General features: G+C 38.8%; 1 protein-coding gene across 4 annotated transcripts in view; it reads left to right on the top strand.

Annotated features, from left to right (window-relative positions):
• The window catches only part of RNF17 (ring finger protein 17), a 156,358-nt gene extending 150,329 nt beyond the window's left edge, over positions 1–6,029 (top strand). For all 4 annotated transcript variants that reach the window (XM_075592318.1, XM_075592315.1, XM_075592314.1 and 1 more), the window contains 4 exons: positions 742–877; positions 3,361–3,550; positions 4,869–4,965; positions 5,771–6,029. In XM_075592318.1, the coding sequence (XP_075448433.1) occupies positions 742–877; positions 3,361–3,550; positions 4,869–4,964 (422 nt within the window). In that variant the 3' untranslated portion in view covers position 4,965; positions 5,771–6,029. The remainder of the gene's footprint in view (positions 1–741; positions 878–3,360; positions 3,551–4,868; positions 4,966–5,770) is intronic.
• Positions 6,030–16,013: the final 9,984 nt, after the last annotated feature.

The following is a 16,013-nucleotide window of genomic DNA, read 5'->3' as shown; positions in this document are numbered from 1 at the left end:
CCCTGTGGTGCTAAACTAGGGTGACCAGACGTCCCAGTTTTTCCGGGATTGTCCCGGTTTTTGGAGTAGTATCCTGTCAACCTTTTCAAAAGTCCCAAAACGTCCCGTTTTTTTGCGGCAATCACGAACTAGCTGTTGGCCAGAGCTGATCACGTGCGGGTGAAAATTGTCCTTGCAGAAAAAATGGTCACCCTATGCTAAACTCTTGACTTTCAGGAGGTCCCTAAAAATCGATGCATTTAAGAACCAAGCTCTTGATACAGCAGAAATGTGAAGCATTGGGACATCTCAGCACTTAGAAAATATCATTCAAATGTTATATAACATTCTTTTGATACAATAGTTAAACATGAATAAATAAATCGGTCAAGCCAAACATTAAAAACCAAGGCAAAGTAGGGTTCTCTTCTAGCACATGGAAAATGACACATTTTCAACATGGAAGATGTTTTCATTCTTGTGGCAAATCAATGTGTTGGAAAATGCAGTTTTCAAATGTCAAATGGATACGTTGTCATAAAGTGAAATTATATTGCACCACGTCATGCATTAACCCAAATCAAAGGTAACTTGCATTACCCACCAAAATACTGCCAATTCACCTTCCTGCTGAAATCAGTGGTAAGCTCCTAAAAAGTTTCTAGATGTATATGTATAAAATCTATTTTTTCAAGGTTATGTATGAAATGTACTATTTTAAAGTGCGAACTAATATATGTATATTCATTTTTTTTTCTGTAGAAATGCCTTGTCTTGCAGTGTATACTGATGGTCAGTTATATAGAGCAAAGTTACAGTCCATCACAAGTTATGACCCTCTACGTATTGTAGTTGAATTTGTAGATTATGGTTCCACCTCCACATTGGAAACTAACAGGTAAAGAATGTCAGAAACATTACATTATTCTTTGCTTTCCTGCCTATTTTAATAGCTCATTGGATTGTCTTGTCATTTCATCCTGTTTAGCGGTGCAGGGCTCTCCACAAATAAATAACCTGCCTGTAAGCCTCTTAGACTAATTATTAGTATATGGTATTAGCAGTGTTCGCAACCATTTGCATGCACGTGTTATCCTTGTCCTGATGAGCTTGTTTTGTTTTGTTTAGTTTATTGTTTATGAAGAAAGCTATAGCGGGTTCTGTAGGCAATTAATGTGTTGCAGCAGATGGAGGATGGTATTCTTACTAATGACGTATAATTTACAGTCAAAATCCATATATTTGTACAATAACCAAGTACTTTTCTATTTGAAGGAAATCTAATGTAGTATTTGCTGGTTACCTTTTGAAATTTCTGAATCTCTTTCATCTTCCAATCCTAAAGTATTGAGCACTAAAAATAAAAAAGCATGCTCTGAGATGGATTAAAATGACAAGAGATGATCAAAAAAAGACACAGAAACCAAACACCTTCTTCAAGAACGTTTAGAGAAAAAAAAAGTCTACACATATATGGGCAATCCATGCAATATCCTACATTTTTTATTTAAAAAAAAAAACTGTTCTGTATTAATAGATACTACTAACAATTTTTTTTTTCCAACTCTTTTTGGCATTTTTTTTATGATCTTCAATATACTGAGCAATCATCCTTTGATTTTTATAGCAGGTTTTAGCAAGATCTTTGAAATACTTTCCTTTTTGTAATCATTTGTTGTCAATATTCCCAGTAGTTTGAGCTGCAAACTGTAACAATAGATAATGTTACCTTTGTAATATAAGAATACATTGTAGCTGCTGAGTTACACTGGCTGAAGGATTAATTAAAACCCAAAGACAACCATTTAGTGAGCCCTGGAAAGCAGGATCTTTGAGGATGAATTATGGGAGAACTAATCGATCAGCAACTTAGGCAATTCGTTTTCAATAAAGGAAATCAAAGGCTGCATATATTAAAACCAAAAAGGATTTTATTTTTGTTTAAGCGTTGCTTGGATTACCTCTTTTAGGTGTACTACTACATAATATGACTTTAGCTCCTGCTGCATTTGAGAGGATTGTTGCTTAAATATGACACACATATTGTATCACATTTAACAGTAAAATGCAGCACTGTCAGCATGTACAAAGTTGCTTCCGATGAAGAAAAATCTTAAATTATAACGAATGTTGTCATTTTTAAGAGACCCACTAACCTCAGTTCATGAAAAATGCTGTGTTAATATTGCAGCATGGCATTTCCCTTCTCATGAGGAAGGTGTAAGATGTAGCAAAATACATTATCTAATAGAGTATTGAAGATGGTCAGACTGTATAATTTATCCACCGATCAAACACTGTTCCATTGTGCACTGGTCATGCTAAATAATATCTTGTGTGTAAAACATTCTTGTGACACTTGATGAAAGCAAAGGGATCTATGAACCAGACTAAATGTTTGGGGACCATCCCCAGGTCCTTGTCCTGTTCAGCTGATGTAAAGTCATTTGAAGGGAATAAATGGGAAGACTAAACAGAAGTGTGCCTATGTCTGGTGGCACCGCCCTAATCCTTTTACACTGACTTTACCTGGCAGAACAATATTATACGGATGACAGCACTATGAATAATGATCCAAATGTTTCACACACAAGCATAAATTTATCCACTGTCTGGGCGGTGGATAAATTGAAGTACTATTGATGTAACATATAAGTGGATCACATAACAATGAGATCATGTATTTTGCTTCTCCTGATCTTTGACAAAGAATTTAGTTGTCATTGTATTCTGATCCATGTATGCTATTTGATATTATCTAGAGGTTATACATTTCTTAACTTGGGAACTGGCCAGTACCATGATTTTCTTTTTAATTGCTATATGGATGTTATAGAAGGTTGTTAAGTTGTGTATTCAATAAATTGTATTTGAGCCTATATCTCAGTCCGATATTTTTGTATGATTGTTACTGGTTTTTATTTTGTTCACTACAGTATAACTGTATTTTTAAGAGACTCCCACTACAGTTTTAATGATCTCTGGTTTCTATAAAAATTGTAGTACAGTATTGATATAAAAGACTTATTTCAAATATGACCATTTCTTGGAAATCCCCTTAAAAATAATTCCTGTCCAATAGAAACTATGGTCACTGGGATCAGCTTCACTCTGGTGGCCAATATAAAGCTGTGACATCAATGACATGGCAGCTTCTGGGTGGGTTACTCCATCACCATTATTGTTTTTTTCTGCCAGTACTGGCAAAAGTAAAAAATGGAAAGTTCACAATCATCTGGGGGTTTCAGAGCAGTTAGTTCTGTGGTTCAGTTCCAGAGTACAGCCTGGATCATATGGGTAGTAATTGATTTTTAGAGTGTGTGTTCCTTTATATGCAATTGTTACATACTGTGTAGTATATTTACCAACGCTTATTTTTAGCTTATTTCAGCTTCCCCCTAATCTTATCCAGTATCCTGCCAAAGCAATAAAAGTCAAACTGGCTGGATTTAAGCCATCTTTGGATGATGGAGAAAGTGGGAGGCTTCCTTATAACCCAACATGGAGCATGAAAGCCATGTGGGAAATGATGGATCTTCTACAAGGAAAACAACTGCATGCTTCCCGTCTGGTAAGCATCTCCATGATCTTAACATTTTTTTTTTGGTTTAAGTATGATGAACTTTCCCTGCCACACAATGGCCCCTCCTGTTCTCCCATTTTCTAAGGTGATCTGTCAGGGATCAGCATTAACAAGACTTCTTAATACCTGGTCATTTCCAAACTGTTGTACTGCACCGACACACTTTATTCGAGCAAATACCCAGTATGTACCTGGCAGATACCTGGAATGCGCCGCTCCTCACCTCTGACAAGCCCCGTTGCGTTTGCCTTCCCAGCCTGGGTTCATGCCTGGCTGACGGGCGGCTGATCTGTTAAGTGATAATGATTAGGATTTAATAGGCTGCAATGCTTCGCGTGTCTACCAGATGGCATAAATTCCTGAATTGTAATGCAGTATATATATATATATATATACTGTGCAGTATTGCAGCCAGCGGGAATAAAATGCTTCAATCCCTGCCTGGAAAATAACCCAATGCGCTCGGGCAGAAAACAGTCACAAACCTCAATACACCCGGGTATACCCGAATTCGTGGGACTAGCCGAGCTCGAATAAAGTGTGTCGCCAGTGTACCTTTTGACACCTACATAAGGTTTTGTGTAAGTATTAAATAGTAATGAGCAGCATCATTTTCAAGAAGTCTTCATTTTCTTCTTCAAAAACTTGAGTTATTCTGAGAGATCCTTTTTCCAGAGATTATTTCATCATTGGTGGTAGGATTAAGAACCCTAAAATCGCAATGAATTACCTCATTGACACTTGGTTCCACAGATGTTTTATTTCCTCCCACCCAAATGTCACTCCAGAATAGGGTATACCTTAGGGCAGTGGTGCACAAATTGTCTTGCCAACCCCCTGGGGGTCATTGGCAAATTCCTGGGGGGGTTGACAAAAGACCTCCGCAGCGCAGCAGCCCATGTGTGTGTGTGTCTCTCTCTCTCTCTGCTCTGTTCAGCCTTGCACATGACATCCTAGTTGCCCAAATATGGGCATATCCATATTCGAGCATCTACAACGTCTTCCAATCTGAGCGGAAAGAGCTTTTGCTGGGAAAAGGGAGAGACGAGCTACTGCTGTAGTAGGGGTGAGAGGGGGGGGGGGGGCTTGCGTAGTGGATATTTAAATTAAGGGTTGCGGCTTAAAAAAAAGTTGTGCAGCACTGCCTTGGGGTATGTGATCAGTGCAGTCATTTACAGGTAAATACACCTGGTTCCGAATCAAATTTAAAAAGATGAAGAACTTTAAGGATTGCTGCTTTGACATAATTGATCAAGCAATTGTATTGCTTAGTACTAGTTTAAACGGTGTAATTTCTTCTTTCTAGGCTTACTCATCAGAAGTGACTGTATATTTATATGAAGGACAACACCTTGTTCACAAGCCATTAATATCAATGGGATTGGCAGATTTAGATCAGTGATGTAAGTATACATTTAAGTATTCTTGTTTCTCACATCACTCCTAATTTTTCGTTTTCCTTTTGTTATTTTAAATGAGTTACCAAAAATAGAAATTGCATACTTAACAAAGATCAGCAGCACCAAACTTGCTGAATTCGTATTGTTATTACAAGGTTAAATGAGGTAGAGGACTTGAGATGCATTATACCAGCCATGATAAGATCCTACAGAACATAACAATTCTGCCTGTTTTTAAAACGTTTCGTATGCTCATTAAACTGTTTCTGCATTTTGATTTTCAGGCTTTAATTAAAAAAATAAAAAAAAAGATAACGCCTGACTTGCGACTTGCTTTCCTGACCATTTTAATACACTCTAGGACTGCTGGCCTTCTGGGATCGTGACCCCCTTGGACGCCCTCTATTTTGATTGGAGGGACGTTTCCTGAATGTCAAAGGGGCCCCCTACATAGCTAGCCCTTGTGACATTCAGGAATCATCATGAGGGCACACGGGTTTAAAGTAGCAGTCCGCACTGCTTTTTTTTTTTTGGTGAAGGTATTTTTATTGCCTGACCTCCAGGGCCCCCCTGGATTCTAAGATACAAGTTTTGTCCACCGAGTAAGAATAGTTGCCTGGTGGACACAGTACAGAAGCAGGGACAGGCTTGCACCAGCAGCCAATAGAAAATGACATTGCCTCACAACTTTTTATTGTTGTGTTTTTTGTTTTGTTTTTTTGACATTTTGAGAATTGGGGTGGGGCATGTAAACTTTGTAGAAAGAAATGCCATTTATAAATTGCAAACCATATTTGCTTCATTGCAGATGCATGCTGAATTCGCTTGTGGTGAAGAAACCCGCTTTTCTAGTTTGCTTTATGGAAAATAATGACGTTGCCTGTTTATAGGCCGGAAAGAGTAATTTTTTTTGTAAAGACTGACAAGTCATGGACAGTTTACAGAGTCCGAAAATGTGTTTTGTTCAAATGCAATGAAAAGAATTGTGTTTGTCATGAAAATGTTGTGTAAGATTAAAACATCTACACATTGCTGATCGTCTTAAAATACTGAATAAATCCTTGAAATTTGCGTTAAACGTGTCTAAATGTTTGATTTTTCTGATAATCAATGTAGGCATGAATGGAGTAGGACAGGAATTAGGGTGTGGGTTGATGGAGGAATATGGATGTTACATGACTGGTAGGGGAAGGTAGTACTCAACATTTACACATTTTAACCAAAGGGAAAAAGTTTGCAGGGTGTACTCGTACAATTGAAAAAACAAATGCATTAAATCACTTTACAATTGTAGTATTGTACAAAACAGAAATTGAGATCATGGAAACGTGATCTGGGATAAGTTGCTAAAACATTGAGTTACAATAGAGTATACAAATATCAAATTGTAGCAATACAAATGTCTGGCTAGTAGGAGTTATCAAAAATGTACCTCAATGTATCAATAAGATGGCTTCAAACTAGTAGATATTTGGCTCAGCAACAGAGAACGATGGTGGTACAAATGCGCAGATAGAAGGGGATAGGAAGGTGGTCATGGATTTTAGACCACATGAAAGATAATTAATTAGCACTGGATACAGGAATGAGTGGAAGTAGCTACAAGCTAGTCTTTTCCAAAGTAGCCTTTGCCGTGTTCTGACATCCAGGTATCACTGAGAGCTCCTGGCCTCAGATAGGGGAAAATGTGCTCTTCTCTGCATCCAGTGAGTGAGTTAATCTTTGTAGTCTTTTCAACATGCATGTATTTTGCACACATCTATTCTCAAAGTAGCTCACAAAATGCCTTTAACATAGATGTCAGGAATCTATAAGTACATCCCAGCGGGATACTTTACATTCAACCTTAAGTATCAAAGTTCTTAAACACAATTAAATGTGTAAGATTCATTGTGTACAGTGTTTACTAAAAGGAAATCAGAACATGGAAAAAGTACACATTTATCGGAATCTGTTTATTGAACACGAATAGGTCTCTTTTCGGTCCATTGGTAACTGCAAAATATTACTTTAACTATTTTCTGTAGATCTATGCCACTTACTGATACTAATCCCTGCCAACTGCTCCTATGATGGGATACAGTTGGGTGCCTGCAAGAACTGTACATTTTGAAAATGAGAACTATTTTTTCCTGCTGAAAAATACTTACTAAGATTTAAATGCTAAATTCATATTAAGAATTACTTCTTCATGTCCATAGACTCCGAATGTCCCCGATTAATTTGAACTAAACTATCTGGCTATCATTATAATGCTTGTGGTCGGATAACTCCTATCGCTTAGGTATGCTCATAAACATGGGTCACAATAGTAAAGGCTTTAGTAGCATAATAATCAGTCACACTGGTAACATATGGATTGAAGTTGGCACAAAACACAGGATTCGATTTCCACCTATTCACTTGAATCGATCCAGGCTCACCTGCTCCACACTCCGCGTCATTATTTACAGTCGGGGTCTTTGCACACTTAGCCACTCCTCCCTTTAGTCCATTTATTTCTGTTTGAAAGACAGACATAGCAACATTGACTTTGGATGAGTGGCCCAGCAACATAGGAAATATGTCATGACAAACGTGCAATAGTTTGGATGGTGTTCTGATCTCTGCTCACAAATGTACATTAGGGAATGCTAATTGAGCAGGTGTTGGATCCTGCATTATTGCAGAGAAAAACGGAAAGTGAATCCCTGCGCTTCTGCCTAATGGGTTAACAATATATGTGAAATAAATATACAGGCATACCCCGTTTTACGTACACTCGCAAGTACGTACATTTTTTTTAAATTGCACTTACCCCCTGTGTACGTACGCGTGCTTCGCGAGTACGGACACCAGGGGGCGGTGTGCCCTCTCTTCCTCTCCCCGGCTCTTCCTTTACCCGGCTCCCCCAGCTCTTCCTTTCCCCGGCTCATCCTCTCCCCGGCTCTTCAGATCAACCCCCCCCCCTCTCCCCGGCTCTTCCGATCACACCCCTCTCCTCTGCTCTTCCGATCACACCCCTCTCCCCGGCTCTTCCGATCACCCTCACCCCTCTCCCCGACTCTTCCAATCACCTACCACCCCCCCCCCGGCTCTTCTGATCACTTCCCCGGCTCTAGCGTGCGTGTGCCGCCGCTTACTGCCATGCTTCCGCCGCCCGTAACCTGCACGCTGCTTGAGGTAGGGGAAGAAAGGGAGATGGGACATGCAGGGGGTGTGTGTGATGTGAGGGACATATGGGGGGGGTGATGTGAAGGACATGGGGGGGGTGATGTGAAGGACATGGGGGGGGGTGATGTGAGGGACATGGGGGGGGGTGATGTGAGGGACATGGGGGGGGGAGATGTGAGGGACATGGGGGGGGGAGATGTGAGGGACATGGGGGGGGTGATGTGAGGGACATGCAGAGAGGGGGGGTGATGTGAGGGACATGCAGGGGGGGTGATATGAGGGGTGCTGGAGGAGATATGATGATAAAAATATGTATGGGGGGGTCTTATAAAAATGTATTGGGGGGTCTTTTCAAAATGTATTGAGGCGGTGGGGGTCTTTTAAAAATGTATTGGCGGGGGCATTTTTAATATGTATTGGCGGGGTGGGGTTACATTTATTTAGAGGGATGGTTTTTTTGGTATGTATTTTGTGGGGGCACTAGTTAGAAAAAATCAGCTGACATTAAAGATTTTCTGTCTATAAAGCCTACTGTATTTATTTTGGTTACAAATGCATTATTTACATCAGTTATGCATGTATATGATGTTTGCAGTACAGTAGATGCATCGTAAAGTGGAAAAAAAGTAGTGCTTCACGTTAAGTACATTTTCACTTTACATACATGCTCCGGTCCCATTGCGTATGTTAAAGCGGGGTATGCCTGTATATACATGATGTGCAAATCTATGAGATAAAGGAGACTTTTAGTTACATCCTTTGATCAAATAATGCCCAAGCCTGCCACCAAACGCCAAGGTAAGTATATATATATTTGTTTTTCATTATTGTAGAACAAAACCAGTTCTACCAACAAAGTAGTAGTTAAAAGGTACCATCCAACCATATAAGGAACATGTTAAGAAAATATATAATATAATAACTAAAAAAATGTATATAAAAAAAAATAAGTTTACATATTGTATATAAATTCAATATTGGGTGTATTGTTAATTAATATGTTAGAAGCCAATTATTCTTCTTTACAGATCTTGTTATTTTATCAATATTATTTCCTTTATCATCCTCTTGTTGATTCAACTACGGCTGTAGCAGATGCCTTTCAGCCATATATGAATTCCCCCTATTTAGATTTTATTTTACATTACACTGGTCTTAAGTTAAACAGAATAATATCTCCTAGGATCTTCCACAGGTTTTTGGGATTGTTTTTCCAGTTAGGATAAAATCTATAATGTTCCTCTAATTTTTTCCTTGTTACTAATTGTAGAAATATCTCTCTCCCACTCATCTTATGGGTCAAGTTTACACTATATTCTTTGATAATTCAATACTCTAATGCGTTAACATTGATTTTAAAAAAAATTGTAACTTATTTTTTTTATTAACATTTTTATACACATAGGGGAAAGGGGTACAGAAGGGAAAAAAAGGGGGGAGGGGTGTGTACCACAAAATTAACACCGGTGTCAAAAAGCATAAATATAACGGTGCTGGACAACCACCACGCCATACCTTACAGAGGGTAACCAACTCTGTAGGAGAAGATACAGCCCTCGAACCACCGTATCAAAAAAATTCACCTATTCCCCTTGATAGCTGGGGCTCCCATACTTTTGGAATTTTCTTAAACTGTGTCTCACATAAGCTGTTAATCTTACCATGGATTGCACATCATTTACTCTCGAATCTCTCTCCTGGAGGGGGGTAGGGGCTTTTTCCAGGCCCCTGCAATTGCACGTCTCGCCGCAGTCAGGATATGTAACAATAATTTAGATTTGTTTTCATTTACATTTTCTAGTGGTTTACCCAGGACCAATAAAATCGGGTCTTATCCCAATAGTAGAAAAAACAGGATATTCAGCGCTCGTGCTGTGGTGAAATATGGAAAATCCCTTTGCAGCATGCACATAGAGCGTCTCCCCAAAAGCTCCTACTTCAAGGTGATCCCCCCTGCAATAGGGGGGAGAGCACCCTGCAAAACAAAGTAATAAAAAAAAATATGCACAAATGCGCACCAGGGATTAGTGATAGGTAATTTATTAAAAATGTACACAGATACTGAGGGGATCCAACCCCACCTCAGATGAAAGGCTAAGCAGCTAAAACTCAGTGTTAATAGAGTACCTCCAATACTAACTAAGCTCTAAGCTGCACAGCATACAGATTACAATTTAAAATGCAAATAAAGAATAAAACATGAAAAATACATGAAAGAAAACTATCTAACGATTTGTGATAAAACCGCCATAGAAATGTACAACTGGCAAGGGGAGACGGACACTCACACTGAGACAGGAAGCGGGCTCGCGGTGACCGCGAAGGATCCGGATCTCGGCACCGCGAAGATGGAAAACACCGCTGTTGTCTCCTGCAGGCTCCGTCACAGCTTGCCAGCAAACACGCGCAGGATGACCTGTTGTGACCTCTACGCGTTTCGCACCACGTGCTTCGTCAGGAGGTCACGTACAGCGTCATCCGCGCGCATTTATAGGCAGCATCTAGTCAGATAGGATGGCCCCCAGAAAAGAACACCCTTTGTGTGCCTGATTGTTACGCTCTTATACATATCATAGAGGATATTAGGCAACTGAGTGTAATCATACTCATATAGGGGATGCATAGATTGCTCATATTACATAAAGCACATCATAACCAACACCCTTATAAGAATATTCATATATATGACCTCTAATACCATGTCTATACACATATACAATATTAACAGAACATGGTAATATAATGTATATTAAAAAAGGAAAAAAGAAAGAAATAACAAACAAAAAATGTATAAAAACATGTACAAAAGAAATGCTGATACAAATTCATGTTATAAAATCATTATCTTAAAAAAGGAGTTAATTCAATGAGTTCATTAAAACCATTAGGATGTCTAGTTAACATTTCATAGATCCAAAATTGCTCACGTTTTAATAAATGATTCTCTCTGTTTCCCTGTCTACTATTTAGTGATACACTCTCAAGTCCCTTAAATGTAATACAGCCTGGGTCGTTGTTATGCACTTCTTTAAAGTGTTTTAAAAGCGGAGTAAGTGGCATACCTTTTGCTATTATTATTGGTATATTTTTAACATTTCTCAGGTGTTCTAACATGCGCATTTTCAGGGGTCTTTTGGTCTTACCAATGTACTGTAGATTACAGCTACACTGTAGGACATAGACCACATGCGTCGTCTGACAATTAATAAAGCTCTTTATATTGTAGACATTTTTAGTAACTCCTGACGTAACCGTTTTCCCTTGACAGATGTGGTTACACGCCTTGCACTTTCCGCATTTATATGTGCCCTTAATTCCCAAACGTGTTTTAATGTCTCCAGATGCGGTGACTTCTCTGGAGACTTGACTCAGGGCCAACATATGTTTGAGATTAGGTGCACGTTTGAACACTATCCCAGGCTTGGACTTTAATTGGGGACCCAAAATGGGATCTGCTTTTAATATACCCCAATGTTTTTGCAGAATTTTTCTAACGTTATAATGTGTATCACTAAATTGAGTAATAAATGCTGGGATTTGATTTTTCCTCTTATTATTCTTTTTATGATGGTATTTCATCAAAGATTTCCTTGGAATTTTTTCCAGTTTTTTAAGCGAAGTCGCTATCATAATCTTTTTCCAGGAACCTATTCTTTAAAAAAGAAGATTGTTCTTCAAATTCCTCAGCCTTAGAATCATTTCTCTTCAACCTGAGAAATTGATTAAATGGAATATTTTGGACCCATCTCTTATCATGACAACTGAATGGGTCCAAGTACGAGTTAACATTTGTGGCCTTAAAATGCGTTTTAGTATGTACAGTATTGGCCTCAATGTAGATCTCTAGATCGAGATAATGAATATTTGCTGTGGAGGAGATACATCGATGATATCATTATTGTGTGGGAAGGGACAGAAGATTCCTATCTTGATTTTGTTGCACTTCTGAATAAAAATTAATTTAATTTAAAATTTAGTGGTGAAAATAGCTCAGCGTGCCGACCTATTTTGAATGACCCCAAACTAACATTTAATAAAGCAATACGGAGACTAAATGATTCAATTATAGACTTTCCCAGTAATTTAGACCACCTATTGCCAGAAATGGATGATACTACATTGTGGTTACGACATAAATCAAATCTGTTATGAGAGGTTACATCATTAGCCTTCCGTCCTTCCTTAAAAAGCAAAAATATATAAATGAATTAGACAAGCTAGAAGCATTAAATAAAACTTCCACCTCAAAACAACTAACGAATAAGATAAAATAATAAAGCAGATAAACTTCAATTCAAGCAAACAAACTTGGAAAGAAATTAAACAATAGATCAATTAATAGAAACCAAAAAGACGAATTGATCTATAACCCATGTAGTATAAACTACATTTTTTTTAAAGATGACTAGATTATACACTTTAGAATAGTAATCACTGAGAAAGTCGCCAATAAAAACGAGACCACTACAAGATCAGACCTTAACGATACATTTTTGGCTAATCCCTATTCCAAAAGTTGGAGGAATGGCACAAATAATATTAGGGACTCCAATAACACTAGGTGTCCACAGCTATAAAATAACTTAAAACGTAGAAAAAGCCACGAGGTCCGAGTGATTTATTAACAAATATTACAAGACATTCACGGATTTATTGGCTCCTCACCCTTCTACATTTAATAACTATGTCTAGAAAAACTGCTTTTAGAAATGTTAGAAGCAACCATAATTGCTCTCCCTGAAGAAGGAAAATACTATTTGCTCAAATTATAGACCAATATCTTTACATAAAGCTGCAGTTCAAGATCCCGTTTTTTGTTGTTTTTTTTTAGTTTTTTTTTTTTACTTCAATAGTTTCACGTGGGCAATCTTTACTTACCTAAAAAAAACTGCATAGCTGCCGGTCAATTCGTTTTCCGTCTATTGATCGGCGAAGTTTGGCGACATCTTTAGATCTGGGGAATGTAAATGGTTGCTATAGGAACAAACATGCTTGTTAAAATAGAATACAAGAAAATTGGTCTTTCAAAGTTGTTGTTTTTTTTTAAACAGAAAATGCTAAAAGTATTTTTTCTTACTACAGAACTGATTTATTGAATAAAGAAAACAACGCCAACTTCTAAATACAAACAGTGACTAAATATCCTGCTGATTGATTGTGGGGGGGTGATTCAAATCCTCCCAAAAAAGTAATATATAAAGGAATACCAGCGCGTGGGTTAAATATGTGCCCTAATGTGCAAAAACACTATGGGCCTCATGCAGTAAGCGGCGCAAAGTCACCTTTTGCCTGTTTTGCGCCAAAAATGCATACCCCGATTCAGTAAGGGCCGAAAACTTGGCGAAAAAAAAACACCAAAGTTTGTTGGCGGTTTTTTTTTCTCGCCATCGGTGCGGCGAAAATGCACTTTTACTAATACCCGCTTTGGCCACCCCCGTTACCCACAATAAAAAAAAATACACAACAGCCCCACACTAAATAAATAAATATATATAAGGCGGGGTTGCAGACCTGCCTAAGACATGCAAATGAGCCTACAGTATTTTTCCATTTGCTGTTGTGGGTTTTTGTCACTTTTTTTACTCTCCATAACTTAACTAAGTATGGTAAACCCCATCCTCATTGCTTCATTGCATAGCCAGTTAACAAACCCCACACTGATGAGACCCATTAAGGTCGAAACAGCTGTCTGAGTGGGTTTTCTGGCTATGCATCTTAACCCTGGCTGTGCTCAAAGCTGTAACCATGCAGCAAGCTTAAGCCTATTTGGAACCATGTTTAAAATGGTTTTTGAAGCAAAAAGTGGCACTGTGTGCTCATTTGCATGTCATTTCCCAGAATCCTTTGCTGCAGTGGAAGTGCTGTGTGCTGGGTGATAATGGTGAAAGGCGGGGTTGCAGACCTGCTTAAGACATGCAAATGAGCCTACAGTATTTTTCCATTTGCTATATGCTTTGCTGTGGTGGGTTTGTCACTTTTTTTTACTCGCCATAACTTAACTAATATATATATATATATATATATATATAAAAAGGAAGAGAGAGCGCACGCCCATAGCGTAAAATTGTATTTTAATGAGGGGAGGGGGAAAGGGGGGTAAAAAATGCACTCACAAGGGTACAGTATAATCAAGCATTGTGTGATATAATCACCACCATCCGGTACGTGTCTGCAACGTCTTGGGGCAGTCCCAGTCTTGCAGTCTCAGGATCGTACTCCTAAACAGATGTCCAGAGCAGATGGTATTCACTCCTGCAGTATAAGAGTCCTGTAAGATGGCTCCGTGTTATAGGAGCTTCTGCAGCAATGCGCATGGATCAGTCCGTTCCAGCGCTCGTTGATGACGTCAGTGTCAATGCGTCTGACGTGATGACGCTCCCTGACGCGTTTCGTCACTCTCGGGTAACTTTCTCAAAGGACTACCCTTTGAGAAAGTTACCCGAGAGTGACGAAACGCGTCAGGGAGCGTCATCACGTCAGACGCATTGACACTGACGTCATCAACGAGCGCTGGAACGGACTGATCCATGCGCATTGCTGCAGAAGCTCCTATAACACGGAGCCATCTTACAGGACTCTTATACTGCAGGAGTGAATACCATCTGCTCTGGACATCTGTTTAGGAGTACGATCCTGAGACTGCAAGACTGGGACTGCCCCAAGACGTTGCAGACACGTACCGGATGGTGGTGATTATATCACACAATGCTTGATTATACTGTACCCTTGTGAGTGCATTTTTTACCCCCCTTTCCCCCTCCCCTCATTAAAATACAATTTTACGCTATGGGCGTGCGCTCTCTCTTCCTTTTTTTCCCTAGATTCACTGTGGACTTGGTTTGACCACACTGAGAGCTGCCGGAGACCCTCCATACCGGAACCCACATCAATACTGGACTTATTTTTGAGGACTGGTTTTTATACTCTTTTTTTCTCTGTTTTTGATGTTTTATGTTGCATATTTATATTCATATATTTATTGAATTAGTTCATGGTTTATAGTTTGATTGATTTGATTATATATATATATATATTTTATACTATATAGTTTATATTGTTTATTTATCATATACTATTATAATTTATTAATTAATAATTATTTTATATAGATCATGCACTTTATGGTTTTGGCTTAATAGAGGCGCTGCTTTTTTCTTTTTTGTTTGTTATATATATATATATATATATATATATATATATATATATATATATATATATATATATATATATATATATATATATATTACACCAACAACCCCTATACCCCCCTAACATACACATATATGCACATCAATGATACTATAGGCCGACGGGGGCCGTCGGGTGTTACTCGCGGGCCTGTAGTACCAATTCTGTGCCCCCCCAAATTAATGTCAAAACACATACATATTTATAAAGAAATACCCACCCCCTAACACATACAGTATAGTAATGGGCACAATGACTATTATCCACACATGGATAATAGTGCATTTGCCCATTTAAAATACATAAAGAACAATAAATACATATTGCACACACCCTTGTCCGGCTGCCACGATGAAGGCCATCCTCATCTTCATCACCGTCCATGCCCTCTCCGATGCTGCAAAACATAAACAAGAATAAAAAGAGCCAATGTAATGTCCCCTAACCCCTTAATCACCATAGCGGTTATTAACCGCTACAGTCATTAAGGGGTTAACCCACCCTCACCCACCACTCGGGAGGCCTACAAACCCTCCCCCACTACCCCCCCACCCCGTGAGGCCGAACCACCCACACTCATCTAATACCCAGCCGGGAGGCCTACCCACATACCCTTGAGGCCAATACCCCGTTCCCCCACACACAGTACCCACAATAAAAACAATACACAGCCCCACAATAAACATCATTATATTTATTAAATACATAAG

This window comes from Ascaphus truei, chromosome 3 (assembly GCF_040206685.1).
Source record: "Ascaphus truei isolate aAscTru1 chromosome 3, aAscTru1.hap1, whole genome shotgun sequence".
Classification (NCBI taxonomy): Eukaryota; Metazoa; Chordata; class Amphibia; order Anura; family Ascaphidae; genus Ascaphus; species Ascaphus truei.
The sequence above is the reverse complement of the archived record's forward strand: the minus strand, read 5'-3'. Positions and strand labels throughout refer to the sequence as shown.